The 19,269-nt window shown below is 32.4% G+C and overlaps 2 protein-coding genes across 5 annotated transcripts in view; one reads left to right on the forward strand and one right to left on the reverse strand.

Moving 5' to 3' along the window:
• LOC145292415 (uncharacterized) overlaps positions 1 to 19,269 on the reverse strand; it is a 101,983-nt gene that overhangs the window by 80,990 nt on the left and 1,724 nt on the right. Inside the window, exons 1-2 of one of the 3 annotated variants that reach the window (XM_080138723.1) lie at positions 18,444 to 18,656; positions 16,193 to 16,274 (exon numbers count right to left, since the gene is read on the reverse strand). In XM_080138723.1, coding sequence (XP_079994849.1) covers positions 16,193 to 16,251 — 59 coding nt within the window. In that variant the 5' untranslated portion in view covers positions 16,252 to 16,274; positions 18,444 to 18,656. Of the gene's footprint in view, positions 1 to 16,192; positions 16,275 to 16,545; positions 16,756 to 18,443; positions 18,657 to 19,269 lie in introns of those variants that run through there. The other 2 variants (XM_080138726.1, XM_080138725.1) reach the window with 2 other exon arrangements.
• LOC145292467 (uncharacterized) overlaps positions 16,860 to 19,269 on the forward strand; it is a 61,735-nt gene continuing 59,325 nt past the window's right edge. Inside the window, exon 1 of one of the 2 annotated variants that reach the window (XM_080138728.1) lies at positions 16,860 to 18,031. In XM_080138728.1, coding sequence (XP_079994854.1) covers positions 17,941 to 18,031 — 91 coding nt within the window. In that variant the 5' untranslated portion in view covers positions 16,860 to 17,940. Of the gene's footprint in view, positions 18,032 to 18,754; positions 18,933 to 19,269 lie in introns of those variants that run through there. The other variant, XM_080138729.1, reaches the window with a different exon arrangement.

The following is a 19,269-nucleotide window of genomic DNA, read 5'->3' on the forward strand; positions in this document are numbered from 1 at the left end:
GAACAAAGCTTTCCCAGAACTGCCCACATGTGAGACACTGTTCCACTAACCTGCTTCCCAGTTGAATACAACATGGTAGTCTTCAAATGCAATGTAAACAAGTTCTTGTTGAGTCCTCATAAATAATCAAATTCTACCCAATTTACACTATTAATAATTACTACACTACCATTTTACATTCATTAACCCTTATCCTCGAGTAGCATTCAGGCCTTGATAAGTGGTGACTCCCAAGAAAGAAAAAAAAAAAAAACTAAATTTAAATTTGAACATGTGTGATCAGTTTGGATACAATTTTTTATGCTAATCGACACTTCCTCTAATCACTATCTTCAAATTTATTTTTCCTATTTTTTTCAGCAATGGCTACTATCATACTTCTTTTTCTTCCTATTTTAAAGATTTGACAATTCTTTTCATTAGGTGAGCTGCTGCTGGTGCTGCTGCTAACATTCTCACAAGTGTACCAACTGCTACTGCTGAGATTTCTCCCTTGTTTTTTTTTTTTTTACTTTTTTCTTTTGCTCCAGGGTTTTTCTCTTTAAAACTTGAGCCTATAACAGCTAATTCTTAAAAATAAAATAATTGAATAAATGCAGTGTTCCTTTACTCAGATAAGTTGAACAAAATGTTTTAGCCCATTCCTTTTCTTCCTTCATATCTGTATCAATAGCTTACATAACAAAATTCTATCTAAAATAAGAACCATTAAAGCCTCAAAGTATTACAATTGCATTGCCTGGCGTCCTGAATAAGAAAATAAAAAGTAACATTATTTCTTTAAAACTTCTGTCATTAATTTATGATCACACTTCTCCCACCAATTGCTCCCCTCTCTTGATTTTATGTAATGTTTTGCATCTACTTTAATATAATACAAAAGAAAATGTAATCAGCAGGCAACTACCAAAGTTTGTGAAAGTGAATAAATATTACAGTATTTTTCTTTTACCATAACCTGTTTGGGGGTTATACTGAATTTTGATATGTAAAATTTGTAAGTGTATCTTTGGTAGTTTCTGAGCTTTGGATAGACAGAAAAAAACAACTTTCCTATAATATTGTATAAAGTAAAATCAGATGTTCCTCTATTTCACTGACCAAAATAGTTTTCTTATCAAAAAGTTGAGTAAAATTTGTTATATCAGACACATCAAATATGGGCTAGTGTTCTTGAAAAGAAAAAAAAAATATTTTCAATCAATTTTAATATTTAATCCTGATTGATATTTACCCTTCATCTTGGTCAGGAATAGAGGAAGGTGGAAGATTACTTATCCTTACAGTCATATCTACTATACCTACCACTCATGAAAATAGTAGAAAATTTAATACCATCTTCTTTGACCTACATTTGACTATGAGAGAGAGAAAGGGTGGGGTGAGAGGAAAGGGGGGGACAGGAGTGGTTTATGTATTTAATAGTATCAAGATTTCATAGTTTTAGCCTAGCCAGACCGCATAGACAAAAAGAGTTTTAAAAAGTGTTTGTATAATGTGTCTCTCTCTGACTACCAGTGAAAATTTGATAAATTATTATTAAATACTTTTTATAAATGTTCTAAATCTTGACTAAAAAAAAATTTTAAAAAAAAAAAAAAAAAAACATATTTAACCCATTAAGTTCCAGAGCATCTAAAAATTTTTTACTATTAAGTTGAAAGTTTGTGTAATGATTAAAAACGGGTTAGACTACACAAATTGAAAAGAAAAAACTTCTTTTTTTTTATTTAGAAAGCAAAATATTGGCTCTCCTACAATTAGGATACTGGGTTCATTCTGATATATTTTATAAATCAAGAGACTATACATTCAAGATAAAATTTACACATTACTGTAAGGAGCAAAGCAGTTTAAACAAAGAGTCATATTGCATTTTTGGCAACAAGTTACTGCCAAGATGCAAGACTCATTTATATAAATTCATAAACCATCAAAACAAATAAAATTTCAGCAAATTTCAGAATTTTTAAGAGAGTTCCAACAACTCTCAGAGAGTTCATGAATATATATGAATTTTATCTTTTCTTTCCAAGGAATTATCTAGTAAGTAGTCCTACCATATAATAGACTTTTTAGTTCATTTAAAATAGGCAAAAGATATAGTCCCTTGGCACAAAAGAATGCTTTGCCAAACTCATTGTTGAATATAGTTAAATTTGTGCTGATTCTTTGATTAAATACTAATCTCCTAACTGCACATTAAACGGATACTATAATACTTAATTTGTTGCACCTTATTATAACAAAGTTTCATACAAAATTTCAGCTAGATCGGCTCAGTAATTTCTGAGAAAAGTGAAACGGATAGATAGATAGACGAACTAAGAGATATGTAATGTAGATTATCATATAGATTTTAAAAAGAAATTATTCGGTGTTCTATTTATAGGAAAGTGAGACCTAATCGGTAAAGAAGAAAAGTTTCCCACATCTTTCCTGAACAAGAATATATAAGGCTTGTGGTGTGTTTTTAAATTCTAGCTAAATACACAGACAAACTATTTTACTTTATATAATAGATTAATAAACTGCAGAGATAAAAAAATTTTTATCAAGAACATCTTATGAATGGATTTATTATATCTTGTGGTTGCCGAATGCCGAGAAAACTTGTGTTCTCACATGCAGATGTTGCTAGATTCTCTTGTCTTTAGCAACGAGGCCAAATTGATTCAACAATAAACAGCTTGGGAAGAAAACACTTGCTTGAGCAATAAAACATATCGATCAGCATAATTTAGACATAATCTTTCACAATAATGTCGAAGCGATTTTCTGTTTACATAACATAGACACTTTCCAGAGTAATCCCTATCCATTCATTGAACGCTTTATAAGCATGATTCGCTCAAAGAAAAAGGGCATCCATATTTTGCTAATCATGATAAACAAAGGTTAGTAGTTGAAACAAGGAGCACTTGGTTACCAGGATGTCAATTCCTTTCTTGAATTGATATCTAGAGGGTGTCAGTTAGTTCAAAGTATTGACAATGAATCTAGAGTGAGTTCCGGAAATGGTTGAAGCAGTTTACAATTTAGAAACCACCTTCATCTCCAGGAAGTTTTCTAAAATTATTTGTTTTAAGGGGCTACAAATCATTTTTTAACTCAACCCTTTACATGCTTAGTGTTGTCTGCCTTTTTACATTGTTTTTGTAGTTTTCAAATCATAAAATGCTTCACCCATTTCTGGGATTGAATCAGGATTGTTCAAATCCTGTGGACATCCATTTCTCAGAAGTACCTTTTAGGTCATTTTAAGTGCAACAGATTATTTATTGCCGACAACTGTATACATTGTCACATAAAAAAAGTGTGGAAATTGTTTAACAATGACATTGGCTTTTAATGCAATAAAACCTACAGAAGCCAGTCAACAACAGTACCCATTAGGATAATCAAATTTAAGTCAAATGAAAGGAATGGGAACCAAAAATTAAGTATAATGAGGGAAAAAAATAGAAAATTTAAAGAAATCTAATATCACAAGGCAGCATATATGATTTATAACTGTCTCATATATGATAATACTGTTAAGAGTTATCCTGTCAAAAAAGAAAAGGGAGAGGATACCTATGAACTAGGTATATAGTGATGAAACTCAGCATTTCTTCAACAAATTCTGAGCACAATAGAGTCATAAAAAGTTGGCAACACTAAAAATGCTTTGATCTAGCAAGTGTTAAATTTCAACCACAAATTTAACTTCTAGATCACACCAATCTGGGGGACAGCTCATAAAAGCTAGCCTCATATTCTAATTACATTTAGACCAGCCGGTTGGATTCTTTTAAATCTCACTATCCATAGATAAAGATATGATGAATGAACAAAATATTAACTTTGATATTTGATAAATATCCAGTGCTTCAATTTCACCCTACAGTGCACATCTTTTATACATTTCTTCACTATTACTCATTCTCATTATTTTCCACTCTCCTCAACTGTCTTTACTTTCTTTGTTTTTTCCCTTCTTATCTTATCCATAATTTTTAATGTTTCTACTGCCTACTCTAGAATATCCTCTTACTATCCTGCATTTCACAAACTACTACTCACCATAAAAATCCTCCTTCCTTTTTTTTCACCCACATGCTTATAAGCACCTTCTTTGCTACACATTCACACATTTCTCTTTAAACACATATGCCAACTATTTAATTCCAAACCTCGCTCCTCAAACTAACACATTACTCTATTTCAGCTATCTTTTGCCCCACCTTTCTCTGACTACTACTTCTAACTTTTTTCTATAGCCAATCTGAATAATAGTTGTTTCTGTATACTATTGGTGGGCTTCAACCCTGGAGACTAAAGATGACTAGAATGCACTGAAATATTGGAATAGAATGACCACACACATGATTTAAAAATCTGAAATCTTAGTTCTTTGAATAACCTTTAAGGCCATGAAATGTGTGAAATGTAAGCTGGAGAATTGTGATAACAGAAAGGATCATAGCAGGCATTGATGTCCGTACAGAAAAATTTGGATTCTTCAAACTATTGTTCTCATTTTGGATGCTAATCTCACAAAGTTTCTGCCAATGTAAATTCCAATTTTCTTCAGGCATTTCTTGTTAAACTTGGGAAATCTGTAGAGAATTTCAAAAGAAACCCTTTTATTTAATCTAACAGTCTAGCTTGCTTCCGTTCAGTAAGCCCTGACCAAGTAGAACTCTTATGTAATTCATAACTGTATTCTTAATATCAGCCTTACTAGGGATTGAACCTTCAACCTCCAGAAGACTGTCACTTAGAAATGATTTTTACTTTAGCACTTTACCTATTACACCACATATTCTTGCAAACAATTATTGTATAAATTTTAAGTCTTAAACATATTATCTTAAATATGTAATTTTATTACTTATCATAATAGATTACTACTTATTACTATATCTTTTTTCTTTTAATGGTAATCTAATCTATATTTGTGATTAATGGTTTCCATATTAAATTTGATACTAGGTTTGCTGAAGTTATTGTCACCCGATATACGTTGTGAAAATAACATCAAAGATAAGAACAGTAGTTTAATTAATCCAAATAACCAATCCATATCGCAAAAAATCCAAAGCAAAATAAAAATTGTTAAGTGGGATTAAATTTTTTTTTTTAAAGTGTGACAATAGAGATGGGCCAATTACTTATCACCAAGACCCAAGAGAACAACAAGAAATTACTCAAGATATAACACTCTGTTAAATCAGATGCTGTGGTTCTTTACAGGAGCAGTTACTGAATGGAAGCAGGCTAGACTGTTAGATTAAATAAAAGGGTTTCTTTTGAAATTCTCTACAGATTTCCCAAGTTTAACAAGAAATGTCTGAAGAAAATTGGAATTTACATTGGCAGAAACTTTGTGAGATTAGCATCCAAAATGAGAACAATAGTTTGAAGAATCCTAATTTTTCTGTACGGACATCAATGCCTGCTATGATCCTTTCTGTTATCACAATTCTCCAGCTTACATTTCACACATTTCATGGCCTTAAAGGTTATTCAAAGAACTAAGATTTCAGATTTTTAAATCATGTGTGTGGTCATTCTATTCCAATATTTCAGTGCATTCTAGTCATCTTTAGTCTCCAGGGTTGAAGCCCACCAATAGTATACAGAAACAACTATTATTCAGATTGGATATAGAAAAAAGTTAGAAGTAGTAGTCAGAGAAAGGTGGGGCAAAAGATAGCTGAAATAGAGTAATGTGTTAGTTTGAGGAGTGAGGTTTAATCCAATAAATGGCTATACTCCAGTGAACACAAAGTCCAGTATGTCATTAAGACAAAGTTCTCTAAAACTGATGATCTTTGAGCATGTTTTCAACAGAGGCCATATAATGCCACTCTACATCTTCAAAAAAAAGGACTCGAACTCAATTCAGATGGCTACATCAAGTTGTTTTCCATTATTGTAAAGTGCTGTATTGCTGTGAAAAGCCAATATCTGTGGCAACAGAATTCAGCTTCATGTCACAACTGAGAAAATCCAGAAGCAGCTGCCAGAGTACTTTAAGGACTTCACTAGCCTCATGGAGGCATAGTTGGTGCTTAATTACTGAGATCAAACTGGTATTCATGTGTATCAAAAAACACGGTGAAGGTACCATACTTCCAGATTCAGGTCCCACTTGGAGGCCATGGCAGAGGTTCAGAATGGCTTTTTTAAGCAAGTTGTATTCCACAAAAGATCTTCTAAGAGATTCACTTTGAATTTTGAGAATACATCTATATTATTGGCAAAGATATGTTTATTTTTTTCTTAAAAAACACATTGTCAAGAATTATTAACAAAAAAAAAAAAAAAAAAAATGAGACATTGATTTCTATTGCTGGAAAGAAAACCCCTAACATGATAAAACACAAATATGCAATATATTAATTATTCAGTTTTATTTTGTTTTATTCATTCCACTTTGGATTCAAGATGTAACTAATAGGTAGTTTTCCACATAATTTATTTATTGAACATATTCATCAAATGTTTTCTGCAGAAGATGATCGATCATGTACTAACCATTTCCTAGACATCTTGTCCATCATTAGTATTCTGCAAGCTAATTGCTCTGAAAGTCCAGGAACAAGCGTTATGCCATCTCCTTGGTGGTTTACTTTCTATGAATACCTCTACCTTTCCTTTTAGACATACTTAAGTTGACTATTAATCTATTTATGTCCGTACAATCCTAACACTTTTCAATTAGCAAAAGTACATGGGCATGAGTTTCACCTTTGTTTAAAAAAAAAACGCTTAATATATCTATGAGCTTTACACATTGATCTGTTATTTTGAAAGCCAATGAGTTTCTCCATTGTTTTGTTTGTCCATTTGGTACACTTAAGGTCATAAAGCAGTACACGCATATTGATAATCTCAGCTTTTATCAAATATGCTATAAAGTAAGAATTACCTTTTTCTAGAAAGCTGCCCATTTAAAATTTACATAGTGTTGCAATGATTTTTTGGAATCATTAACAGCAGAAATGCTAACCACATCCAAAGTCATTAAATATATCAAGCTGTGAAATAGTTTATTACTAATTTCAGAATTGTCTTGGTTTTTTTCCGTAGTCATACTTGCGCTGCTTTTTAAACTTTGGAGATTAAGAAATACTTTTAGATTGTCTCGGAGTCACTAATGGTTGCCACATGATCCAAATGACTCAGATTTGATATTGTGTCCATCAATTGAAAATTCCAATTTACATTTATTTTCATTTACTTCAAGAACAATTGCAATGCAGAAAATAACAGTGGACAATGAATCCACTTATGGAATTACTTTTTTAATTTTTTTTATTTATCTTGACATTCTTAGCTTTTTGGGTCATTGCATATACTCATTAATAAACTTATATTGTTTTCATTAATTAGTTTTATACAAAATGGTTGATAGTTTGGGGTGTTTTATACTGTTAACTGGCCTGTTTAGCACAATGGTAAGAGTGTTCCGTAATGAATCAGGAAACCAGAGTTCAATCCTTGATTAAGTAGTAAAACCAAAGATAAAAAAAATGGTACTTGATAAATAATCAACATTCTAACGCAGCTGACTGCTAGAATGAAACAGGTGTTCAGGTGTCTCTCAAAGGACTCAGTTAAGCTAAAGATAGCCTGGTGTTTTAAAGAATAAGTTGCACAATATGTAGAAGAATAGGTGGCCAGCCTACAGCCCATAAAAAACTCAAGGGTAAGTGGTGTAATCAAGGGAAAGGACTTACACTCTTTTACATCTCAGCGTTGTGGCTAACAAAAAGAGCTGTCAGGTCACCCGACTATAGTTAACCACTTCACTTGTTTTTTCATACTTTCAAAGGTCTTTAAGAAATCAATATAAGCAATATGAGCCAATTTATTGAATTCTATCAAGTTTTCAATACTGTAGTTCAAAGTAAATACTTGCTTTTCGGGTTGAAGATGCACAATGAAAACTCATACCTTTCCCCAAAATGCTATATAAGTGAACATATTGATCATAATGAAATTAGAAATCGTTTAACCGATTCTATAGTAACTTATGTTTGCCAGTAACTATTACGTTAATTGCGGACGTCTTAACTTCTCTTTCACCATTTCTAGTTACTTACCTTAATTTACCGTTCAACCGGCATACAACGATACACATGAATAATCAGTGAAACTTTATACTTTGGGACCTGTTCTCTAAACTAGATTCAATTTGTTAAGCAAACGAACATATTAAAAAATCAAGTCGGCATTCTCCCAGTTATTATTCTCTCCACATGTTGCAGAACACAATCTTTTATGCATTAAATATCTTTAAAAATACACTATTATGCCATATTCTTGGTAGTTTAATTATTTTTCTGAATCCTTCCACTATTCCTTCTAGACATGAAGACCAAATGCGCATAAGCCTTCAAAATACATTTTCAAAATATGCTATATTGGATCTTTACACTTCATCCAATTTAAAAAATACAAGAAACGAGTCAAGAAAGCTAGAGACTAAAAGAAATAGAGTGAAATATTGAAAAATTGAATAATTTATTGGTGCAAGAAATGTACCATGCAGCGGCAAAAAGGTTGAATGGAAGACATTCACTAACACTGAGCGAATTTTTTATGAACAAATTGAATAAGGAAGACAATAGAAATGACTGTAACAGACATTATTTCTGAAGAAGTTCATCTGATACAAACAAATGAAATAGCAGATGTAAATAGAAACTTTTAAATGAGTACAAATCCAGAAATTGATTATATATATTTTGAACATTTGAAAATGAGCAGAGGAGAGCTAATCAAAATCAGGGGGAAGGAAACAGGAAGTCATTCTTTGATAAAACAAGTCATCCCACTCCTCTAATGGCATTTATCTAGAGTTAATCGAGCCTACTCCAAATGAGTTCAGCGTGTCACATGTAAAGATAATCCATTCACACCAAACAATAGCAGAGTCTTCAGTATAATTCAGCCATTTTTGGTTCTAGCAAGGAATTGAAAGACCTAATCACACCTGCTGACTAGAGGAATTGCAAAGGCAGCCAACTGAAGACTTGGATTGGAATAGTGACAGTAGACACAAACCTAGTGGCTGCCTCCCGACACCATTTTGTTGTTTGTCACTGTAATAATCTATAAGCACTCACTACCAATGGCAAAAGGTTTCTAGAACCAAAGTTCCAAGCATGTGATCATGGTCTTAAATCAAATAAAATCTTTTGGTGTTTATTTAATCCCAATACAATTGTAAATGAATCATTGCATACAATTGTAAGTTGCTATTTTACATATAGCTATGTGAAAATTACATGGGTCATAGATTTCCCGACAGCTTAAATGTATAAGTGACCACAATTAATCCAATTGGCTTTTAATTTCACAGAGTTCTAATTGCATCCATTAGACTAACGACGCACAGGCTAAATTGTTAGGTAATATTAGGCCATTTAAATATCATCCAAATTCACAAATATAATAGGAATATATTCATATAGTTTCCCTTTCTCTTTTTAAATGGATTGAGAAATCCAATTGTTAATGTCCGTGTACAGATTAGGTCCTTAAAGATCTCAGGTTGAATAGAGAGAAACATTGCAAGGTAATCCTTCTCTTAGTACAAGTTCTTTGTGCTTAAAAAAGAGAATGAGGGATCTGATTTGATCAATATGGAGAGCAATTAAGAAAAAAAACAAAAAAAAAAACAAGATGACTCCGAGAAAGAAAACAAGTACTGACAAGTAGTTGATATTAATGAGGTCATTCTATGAAAAACACGCAGAGCTTGAAAAACAACTAAACAACAGATATAAAATTACTGAAAGCAATCTAACAATGAGAGATCAAAAGTACTCAGAGAGTGCATACCTCATTTATTTATTTTAACCAATTACTAAATTCTTTTCATTCAGATAAAGTTTCTCATGAATAAAAAGAATAGGATTTGTAAAGAAATTCTTATAAATTCTTGTCATTCACATTCCACCAAAATTGTATTGTTTAAATATATATTTACACCTCATCAGTGCCAATGGGTACCGACATGTTCAAATACATATTTACACCTCATGGGTATCGACATGTTCAAATACATATTTACACCTCATGGGTATCGACATGTTCAAATACATATTTACACCTCATGGGTATCGACATGTTCAAATACATATTTACACCTCATGGGTATCGACATGTTCAAATACATATTTACACCTCATGGGTATCGACATGTTCAAATACATATTTACACCTCATGGGTATCGACATGTTCAAATACATATTTACACCTCATGGGTATCGACATGTTCAAATACATATTTACACCTCATGGGTATCGACATGTTCAAATACATATTTACACCTCATGGGCACCGACATGTTCAAATACATATTTACACCTCATGGGTATCGACATGTTCAAATACATATTTACACCTCATGGGTATCGACATGTTCAAATACATATTTACACCTCATGGGTATCGACATGTTCAAATACATATTTACACCTCATGGGTATCGACATGTTCAAATACATATTTACACCTCATGGGTATCGACATGTTCAAATACATATTTACACCTCATGGGTATCGACATGTTCAAATACATATTTACACCTCATAGGTACCGACATGCTCAAATAGATATTTACACCACACTAGTGCTGATAGGACCAAATAAATTTACACCTCATGATTATATCCAAACACATAGATTTACACTCCTGAATACTGACATGTCCAAATACACAAATTTACCCCACATGGCAGCCAACATTTCAAGGAACATAAATTTACACCTTAAAGATGCAGACATGACCAAACACATATTTACATCTCTAGAATGCAAATGTTTCCAAGCACAAATTTACACCCCCTTGGTGCAGACACGTCCAAGCACAGATTTACACCCCCACCCCACCTTGGTGCAGACGCGTCCAAGCAAATAGATTTACACCCCCCCCTTAGTGCAGACACGTCCAAGCACATAGATGTACACCCCCCCTCCTTCTTGCAGACACGTCCAAGCACATAGATTTACACTTCTTGTGCTCCAATACATAGATTGACACTTCAAGAGTGCAAATCTGATAAAATATTTACACCAAAGTACCATTGTTAAAATTTTCAGTGATGTCCTAATTTTATTGCAAGTTATGAAACAAGGTCAACAGCCTTTTATTAGAAAATCTCACATTGAAAGTGCAATGCAACTAAACGATAGATTGCATGCATTAGCCAATCAGAAGCATTTTAATCATTCTATTAATTAGTATTAGCCAATAAGATATTGCCATGCATCATCTTTTTAAGGCAGAGTAGAAAGAATTTGGATGACTGACTTTTCAATACATCTACTCGGTTCAATTATTACATCATTTTCCCCCCTTCCACTGCCTTTACTATTATTCTATAGACAATAACACTCACATAAATGAAAGTTTTTCACTAATTAAAATATTTTAACCCAACAATAACTAGAAATTTTTTTACATTTAACAGATTAACTGAAAAAAAGAAAGAAAAGTAAAAAAAAAAAAAAGGGGGGGCACACTAATTCTAATAACAATGGTCAGTATTGAAAGTTTTGTAAACAAACATTTCATGTAAACTAAACAAAAGATAATTCTAAAAGATTAATAAAATATTACTCAAACAATACCAAGTTTTACAAAATAGTTTCAGTTGTTGAGATTCTCCAGTTCAAATATAAATTTTTTATACTTTGTTTTTTTTTTCTTGAACACAAAACATTTGTTTTTTTAATGGTACACACATATTCCATTCTACCCAAGCAGTAGTTCAACATGAACTTATTTTCAAACAGCTTCATAACAATAGCTGATCAGAGATTTATAGATATATTTGCGTCATAGATATATTAGTAACTCAATAAATATACAAGATAAATATAAAATCGAAAGATCATTGACCTATTAGAGTTTATTAAGTACATTCAAGTGGATGCTAGAAGGCAAGGATTATGTGTAGTCTGCCGTTATATTCACAATATTTCGGTCAACGTAACCTTCAACCTTTTTCAGGTGCATCTATTCAAACTAAGAACCTTCCAGTCAAACTTGAAAAATCAGTAACTTATGCAAAATCGCAAATCAAAACTTTTATTTAACCCACCAAAGTAGATTGTCCTCATTCAGTCATGACCATGCAGATGTAATTCATAGTGATTACCACCAGAAGTAGGAACTGAGCTTTCATTTTCCAAAAGCATTAACTGGAATAGATTGTGGTAAACATTAAAAATCACGGCCAGAGTAGAATGCAAGAAAAAATTCTGTATAGGTATTAAATATAGTTTTATCTTATTGTTTTTTTGTTAAATATTAATAGATGAGAAATTATTTTGAGTTAAAATCAAGTTAGCATTACGCATGTAACTGGACCAAAGAAAAAAGATATTTGAAATGTAGCAACATTATGTGATTAAAAGAAATTATATGACATCAGGTCAAATTCAATCGCCATCTTTGATTTTGCTTATTCACGTAATGTTGACACACTTCAAGTGTGTTTTTCTTAAGTTATATGCATAATACTAACTTGATTTTAATTCAAAATGATTCCTACTTTAATAATATATAACAAAACGAATAACATGAAACCATTTTAATACGTAGACAGAATTTTGTTTTTCTTGCATTCTGTTCGCGTTCTTAACATTTACTCAGATTGCTGAATGCTTTGAACAATTAGGCCATCCTTATTAGTAATAACTAAGAACAGCAAATTAAAACTTGTGACAGAATGAGAACAATCTACCCCACAAATTAAATAAAGGGTTAAATTTGAAACTGCCGGAGGTTACAGTGGTGAAAACGTGAATACAACAATCAAGATAAGAATTGTAGTTTGAATAATACAAAAAGTACAGCAGTCAGCACAGCGTATTTATATTTTGCCTAAAGTAACGCCTTGGGTAAAGTGGGTCAAATTTTTCAGTTAGAATCCTGGCTTAAAATTGCTCAAACAAACAATAGATCATTCAAATATGTTAATAAAAGCACAAAGGTGATATAAATATTTTTTTAAAAAAAGCAATGACATTCACATGTTAACAATGAACAAAACTTCTTTTTTTTTTTACGTCTTTTTCATTCTTACTTTTCGCAAACATCTTGCAATTAAATAAAAAAACAAAAAAAAACATACTTCATTGTCTTATTTGAATAATAATACTTTGAATCGGGTTAGGATTAATTATGCAGATCTTATTAATGAGTTTAAAACTAATAATTGAGTTAGTCAATTCAGTTCTTGAAATGTAGGTCATGCCCTAAATATGAAACAGTTATTATTATTTTACTCTTCAAATGAATATTTGGCACACCTAAACAGATCTTTATCTGTATTATCACAATCTTTATAGAAAAGACTTTACCAATGCATGTTTTTTACAAGGCCTACAAATATGGCTTTTTGGTTCTAAATGGCTTCTTTGAAACTTGGTCCAACCATTTAACATATTGTATAATGAACATGTGATTTCAGAATGTTTCTGAAAATATGAGATTTGTTCATAGGGTAACCGCAAACATGGGCGAATGCATTTGCGTGGTCAAAACCTTTGCTCATGACATCAAATCAGAAAATACAGGACAACATAGAAGACCAAAGGTCACCAATCACACACTTAAAGAATACAAAGTAGCTTTTGAAAATAGGACAAAATGTTCAAACACAAATTAATAACCAGAAAAATTTTTACAGCAAGTAAAGACTTAAAATCCGACATCATTGATGAAACATGTCCATGGAACAAATGTACACCACAGTAACGTACGAAAATATCGTATTCCAAGAATCACATAAATTGATTGGGGTTTTTCTTTTACGATTTTTAACAATTTACTATTAATTGTAACCATTACAAGGCTGATTTTGATTTCTATTTGGGAGAGGATGTTAAGAGGAAGAGGTAACCATCGGTGAATTTTAAAGATGGCGGATCTATTTGCTCCCCCATTAAATTTGATTTACTTCGTTACAAAAAATTACTTTATCAATTTGCATGATTTTGGAATATAACATTTTCGTTTGGCGACGAGTGCGTACATCAAATATTTTTCTGTATTTTTGCTTTTAAATTAGGTTGAATTCTGGACAAGAACCGTATTTTCATATACAGGAATTTGGACATAAGCATTCCGCATTAATATCTCTACGTTCTCAAATGATAGTTTCGTCCGGTTGCAAATTAGAAAAAAAAAAAAAAAAAGCAAAGCCAAAATACTAAAGGATTAATTATTTTTTTAACGAAAATCTTTCGTTTTTATCGGTTTCTAATAACAAACAAGTCCCCCACCCCCCTCAAAAAAAAAAAAAAGTCTGCTTCCAAAACGAGATGATAAAGAACAATTACGTCATCATGGCGTCGGCTTCCAGTTTTTTCTACTGCAAGCCGACGACGCCATTACAACGCAATCGTTCTTTGTCATATATATATATATATATATATATATATATTATTATACGGTTTTGACACTAATCACAAAGACGATATAAAACCGTTTTAAAATATAAAAGCAGATATTTAAGAGGCTTTCTTTCAAAAGATAGAGACAATGTTTTACGCCAGCCAATTAAATATGGAACCAATAAGATCACGGCAATCAGGTTACGCTAATGGCGACAATCTAAATACGCAGTTAGTAGCAATGTTCTAAGTTATCGACTCTACTTTTATTACGTTTCAAAAATATATATTATATAAATTATTCCACAGATTATATAAAGCAATTGGACATATTAATGATTCTCTCTACATTGGAGAGTGGAGGGGTAGAAATGGCACGAATGACGTCATCAAGGAGAGGTCATGGCTACCAAGTAATAAGGACACCAACTGAGATTGTTGAGCATTTTTTTGCTCAAGCGAATCAGTTTCATCTTGTACTTGAGGAAAATCTGGTGTTGCTCGGGATTGAATGAGGAACATTAGGTTCTTCATGCCACCGTATTACATTTTTATTCTTACGTTTTACATATATATTTTTTTTATGGGTGGGTTGGATCGATTATTTGTTTACCTCTTTTCTGGGAGGTTAGACACAAGATCAAGTGTGGATTTGATGAAAGTAATTCGAACCTGGCACACTCAGGCCTTCCGTCAGTGTCCGCTTTAGCCACCATCATACTCAAATTGATAGACTAAGTACAGTGAGATTAATTGAGATAATTTTCAATTAATTTACTATTTAAGGCACACTCGGTGTTTCACAAAACACCTGCTCCTGGCTTTGAACCCTCTAACATTTCTATTCTTATGAAATACAATTAAAAAGTACAACTTGGTATTTTTCGTTTCAGTTAGATGAATGTAGAATCGGGAATCTAGCCCTCTTCAAAAAACGTGGGCATTCTAGATTTGTTTTGGCCGGATCAGTCCGTATTGCTTAGTAGGGGCGACTGGCAACAAGCGAATTTACCGAAGGAGAGGACAATACCTGGGAGGATGGCCTTCGAGATCCAAACAGAATCATACTCCAATTGAAGGGCATGATCAGACTTCGTGGTATTATTGTAAGCTCATTATAATAAAAATGAAATAAGCATCCAAATAGTCTAGACGATAAAAGGTTCCGAATATATATCCTGATGGCAGTCTATCTACAAAACGAGAAAAGAATCCGTGCATATATATATATATATATATATATATATATATATATATATATATATATATATGTCTTTTGAGACATGTAAAGTCAATCAAAAGGTTTATGTTATTGTAAATTGCGAGAACCAGAATAAAATAATGAAAATATTTAAATTAAGTATTTTTGAAACATAAGAATTAATTCGAGATTATTTATTTATTTATTTATTTTCAGATGTGCAAATTGCGAACAAGCTCCATGGACCAAATAATAACTATTTGGCTCTAATAATTGCATGTTTACTGACGACCTAGTATAAAAGTGGCCTTTCACCGCTAAAAATGGCAAGGATGACTAACACGAGAAGGACAAAGAAAGAATAGACAAAAAAAAAAAAGCCACGCGAGTGAAGAATTATTATTCTTCGCTAAAACAATGAAGTAATTCGTTTCCAAACTAGAGGATATTCTCCCGCATGCATATACTTATCTCTAAGCACGTACGCACAGACACACACACAAACACACTCACACGCGCGTGCGCATATCAATATATATTTTTTCCTTTAAAATCCGACGGTGACGATGTCGAAATACTTACGAATTCGTATGTAGATATTCAAAACTCAACTGGGCTCGACTGAGGTTGCTGTATGCCATGATTTGGTGTCGGCTAAACAATTCTTTTTCACCAAAGGAGAGAAAAAAAAAAGAAAGTGTTTTTCTTATATATATATTTTTAAAAAAATTATATATTAAAATCGGAGGGGAAAAAAAAGAAAAATTACACTAGAAAAACAGTTTAAATTAAATTCTTTAGATAAATATCTTGTTTTCGTTTCTTAGCGGTAGTAATTAATATAGACTATGGAATATATTTCATGTATATCTAGCATAAAATAAATAAACAGCGAAACATAAATAAAAATAAGAGGAAAAAAATGCAAGGTTTACATTGACAAAAAAAAGGGAAGAGAAAACGCGTGAGTTTCGTCTTGCTTAAAATGTTTTCAATATTTCTGACAAGCTTCTTTTTTTTTCCTTTCTCAAAATAATTAGTTTCGCCAGTCACATTTTTTTATAATAGAAATAATTATTTTTCCATTTTTATCCGTGTGCATGTGTATTCTTGATAAACAGACAATGAATGAGTATTGTTTTTTTTTTTTTTTTTTGCTCTCTCATAGAGGGAAAGAGAGAACAAGCGACATGGTAGATATTCAACTTTTTCAAAACCTAAAATAACGAAGTCCGTCCTCGCCTGATTGAAACGGGGGCTTCAAACGGCGGGAAAGAGGTAGTAGTGAGAGTAGGACGAAAGATGGTGAATCGTGATGTATTTACCCCCTCCCTCCCTATGTTGGCCTCCTTTACGTCTCGAGAGACAATGGATACTCCCCGTAAGAGTGTTTGCATACAGTTTATCATAAATTAAGGGTTTCGCAATCGCCAACCGCACTTTTCCTGAACCGTTATTGTTACAGTCCAAGGCGACTAGAAATATTGTTGAGATTAGTAGTGAGATTGGTCTTATTTCAATTTTCCTTCTAGCTTGGTTATAGATCCAGATTCATATTTCAGCACTAGTGGTTTATCCTTCCAGGCATTATCTCCTCCTGGGTCGATTAGGAACGCTGGCAGGTTCGGTAAAGGCTATTTTATAACCATTTTTCTAGGGATGGATCCCCTACAATGTTTTAGTGAGAGGCAAATAAACATACCCTAAACCAAATATTTCCATAATTTCCCGCCCGAATTCCTTACGGACTCCGTCGCGTATAAATAATTTTGGTACTCATGTACTTATTGATCCGTGCTGAAATGATAACGTTATTATTTAAAAAGCCATTCTTAACATGGGAGGGGGAGGGTGTACTTTAACCTTACAATTGAATAATAATAAAAAAAAAACATCATAAAACTTTTGGAAATACGATTTTTAAAAAATAGCGCGGATCAGTAATTAGCACTATAATTTTAGTGACTGAATTATTTTTTAAATGATTTTTAAAATTCGAGGACTTTAAATAATTGCCGGTATTTGTTTTGTAACACGTGATCAAGTAAATGGTGATTGAGGTGCGAAAGTAAAAATAATAAAAACAAACTTCCCCCCCCTACCCCATCTCTTAATTATAGTCGACATGATAAAGAAAAACTAACACGATTTTAACGGACTCAACAATTGATTTGATAAACGGAGATTTATTTTATCCTTCCAAGGGGTGACCAAGTTAGAATAAACGGAGTTTTGTCCGACAACCCGGCCAGCATCTCGCTGACTATCAATGCAAAAATGTCCACGTGGTAAGATTCTCGCATAAAACTAGAGACGAAAAGAAAAAAAAAATGCTCTCCCTAAGTGACAATAGCAGTAGTGAAGAGGATGACAGCCTGGAATTTCAACGCCTCGCGGATGCTGCAGTCACCTTGGACACTAGTATGTATCTTTTTTTTTTTCTATAGAAATTTTCATTTTCGGAGTCTGCTACAATTATTACCTGCTAATGACACAACAAAAGTAGTCTTGTAAATGTTTGTTTTTATTATTTATTTGAAAAAAAAAAAAAAAAAAGCACAGGGGTTAGCAAGTTGCAATAACCCGGCTAATAAAAAGCAAAGAAACATTTTACTATTTTTTTTTTTTTTTTTTTTTTTTACAAAAAGGAAAACCTTTGATTTCTTTTGTTTGTATTGGCCATCTTTGTTTTGTTTTTCTTTTTTTCAGATCGACTTGTTTCTCCGCGTTTATGATTAAATCTGTATAAGAGGTTTTTTTTTTACTAAACAGGGACCCATTTTGCTGTAAAGAAAAAAATAAATAAATAAGCGACCGTATATTGGGAAATTACCTTAAATTCTACTTGAGGGTTAAATAATACAACTTGTGAAATTGGCTAGGATTAGCACATAGATTTTTTTTCTTCTTTTCATAAATGTGGATATTTCTCTACGTTAAAAACCTACTGGCGACTTCTTAAGTGTTCATATAACATCCAACTACCCAGTTCGCCTCTAACAAGCAAGGCTCCCTCCTACTCTGATATACGCTATCTCCTACTTCCACACTACCTCCTACCCCGTCTCCTAACAAACAAGCTACCAACTCTTTCAGAAAAATGACGTCACACTTTTTGGTTTCCTTTTATGGCAATATAGGCCTAGTAATTCGTTCGTCTTTTGTTTTAAGAGAGTTCATGGTTGTATTATTTACGTCCAGCTGGTTTAAAGACGTGTGGCTACATTTCGCTAATATTGTCGTCCATCAGATGAAAAAAAAAAAAAATGTGTACACGCATGTATGTGTACATATGAAGAAAAAAAAAGTACAGTTATACAGCGTATGTGATTTCGTGTACACAGGTTTTTGTTTGTTTGTTTTTTTTTTCATTTTATTTTTAGACCATGGAAACCATATCTTCCAAAACGAAAAAACAAATTCTGACAAGGCGGTTCGATCCCGGTCGGTTTTAAATTAAAACAAAAAAAAAAAAAAAAATCTGAACCAACCAAGCCTCCCCCACGAAAAAGATGGATTCCCGTAACATCAACCCATTTTTTTTTTTTTAACTATTTTTCCCCCTCCATGTTAGTTAACAATTTTATTTTTGTATTTAAATGATGTTCTCCGTCAAACACGGAATAAGGAAAATCCCGAAACTTTTTGTGCGTCTGATT

Source organism: Euprymna scolopes, chromosome 2, assembly GCF_053919585.1.
Source record: "Euprymna scolopes isolate OS-2025 chromosome 2, ASM5391958v1, whole genome shotgun sequence".
NCBI classification, from domain to species: Eukaryota; Metazoa; Mollusca; class Cephalopoda; order Sepiida; family Sepiolidae; genus Euprymna; species Euprymna scolopes.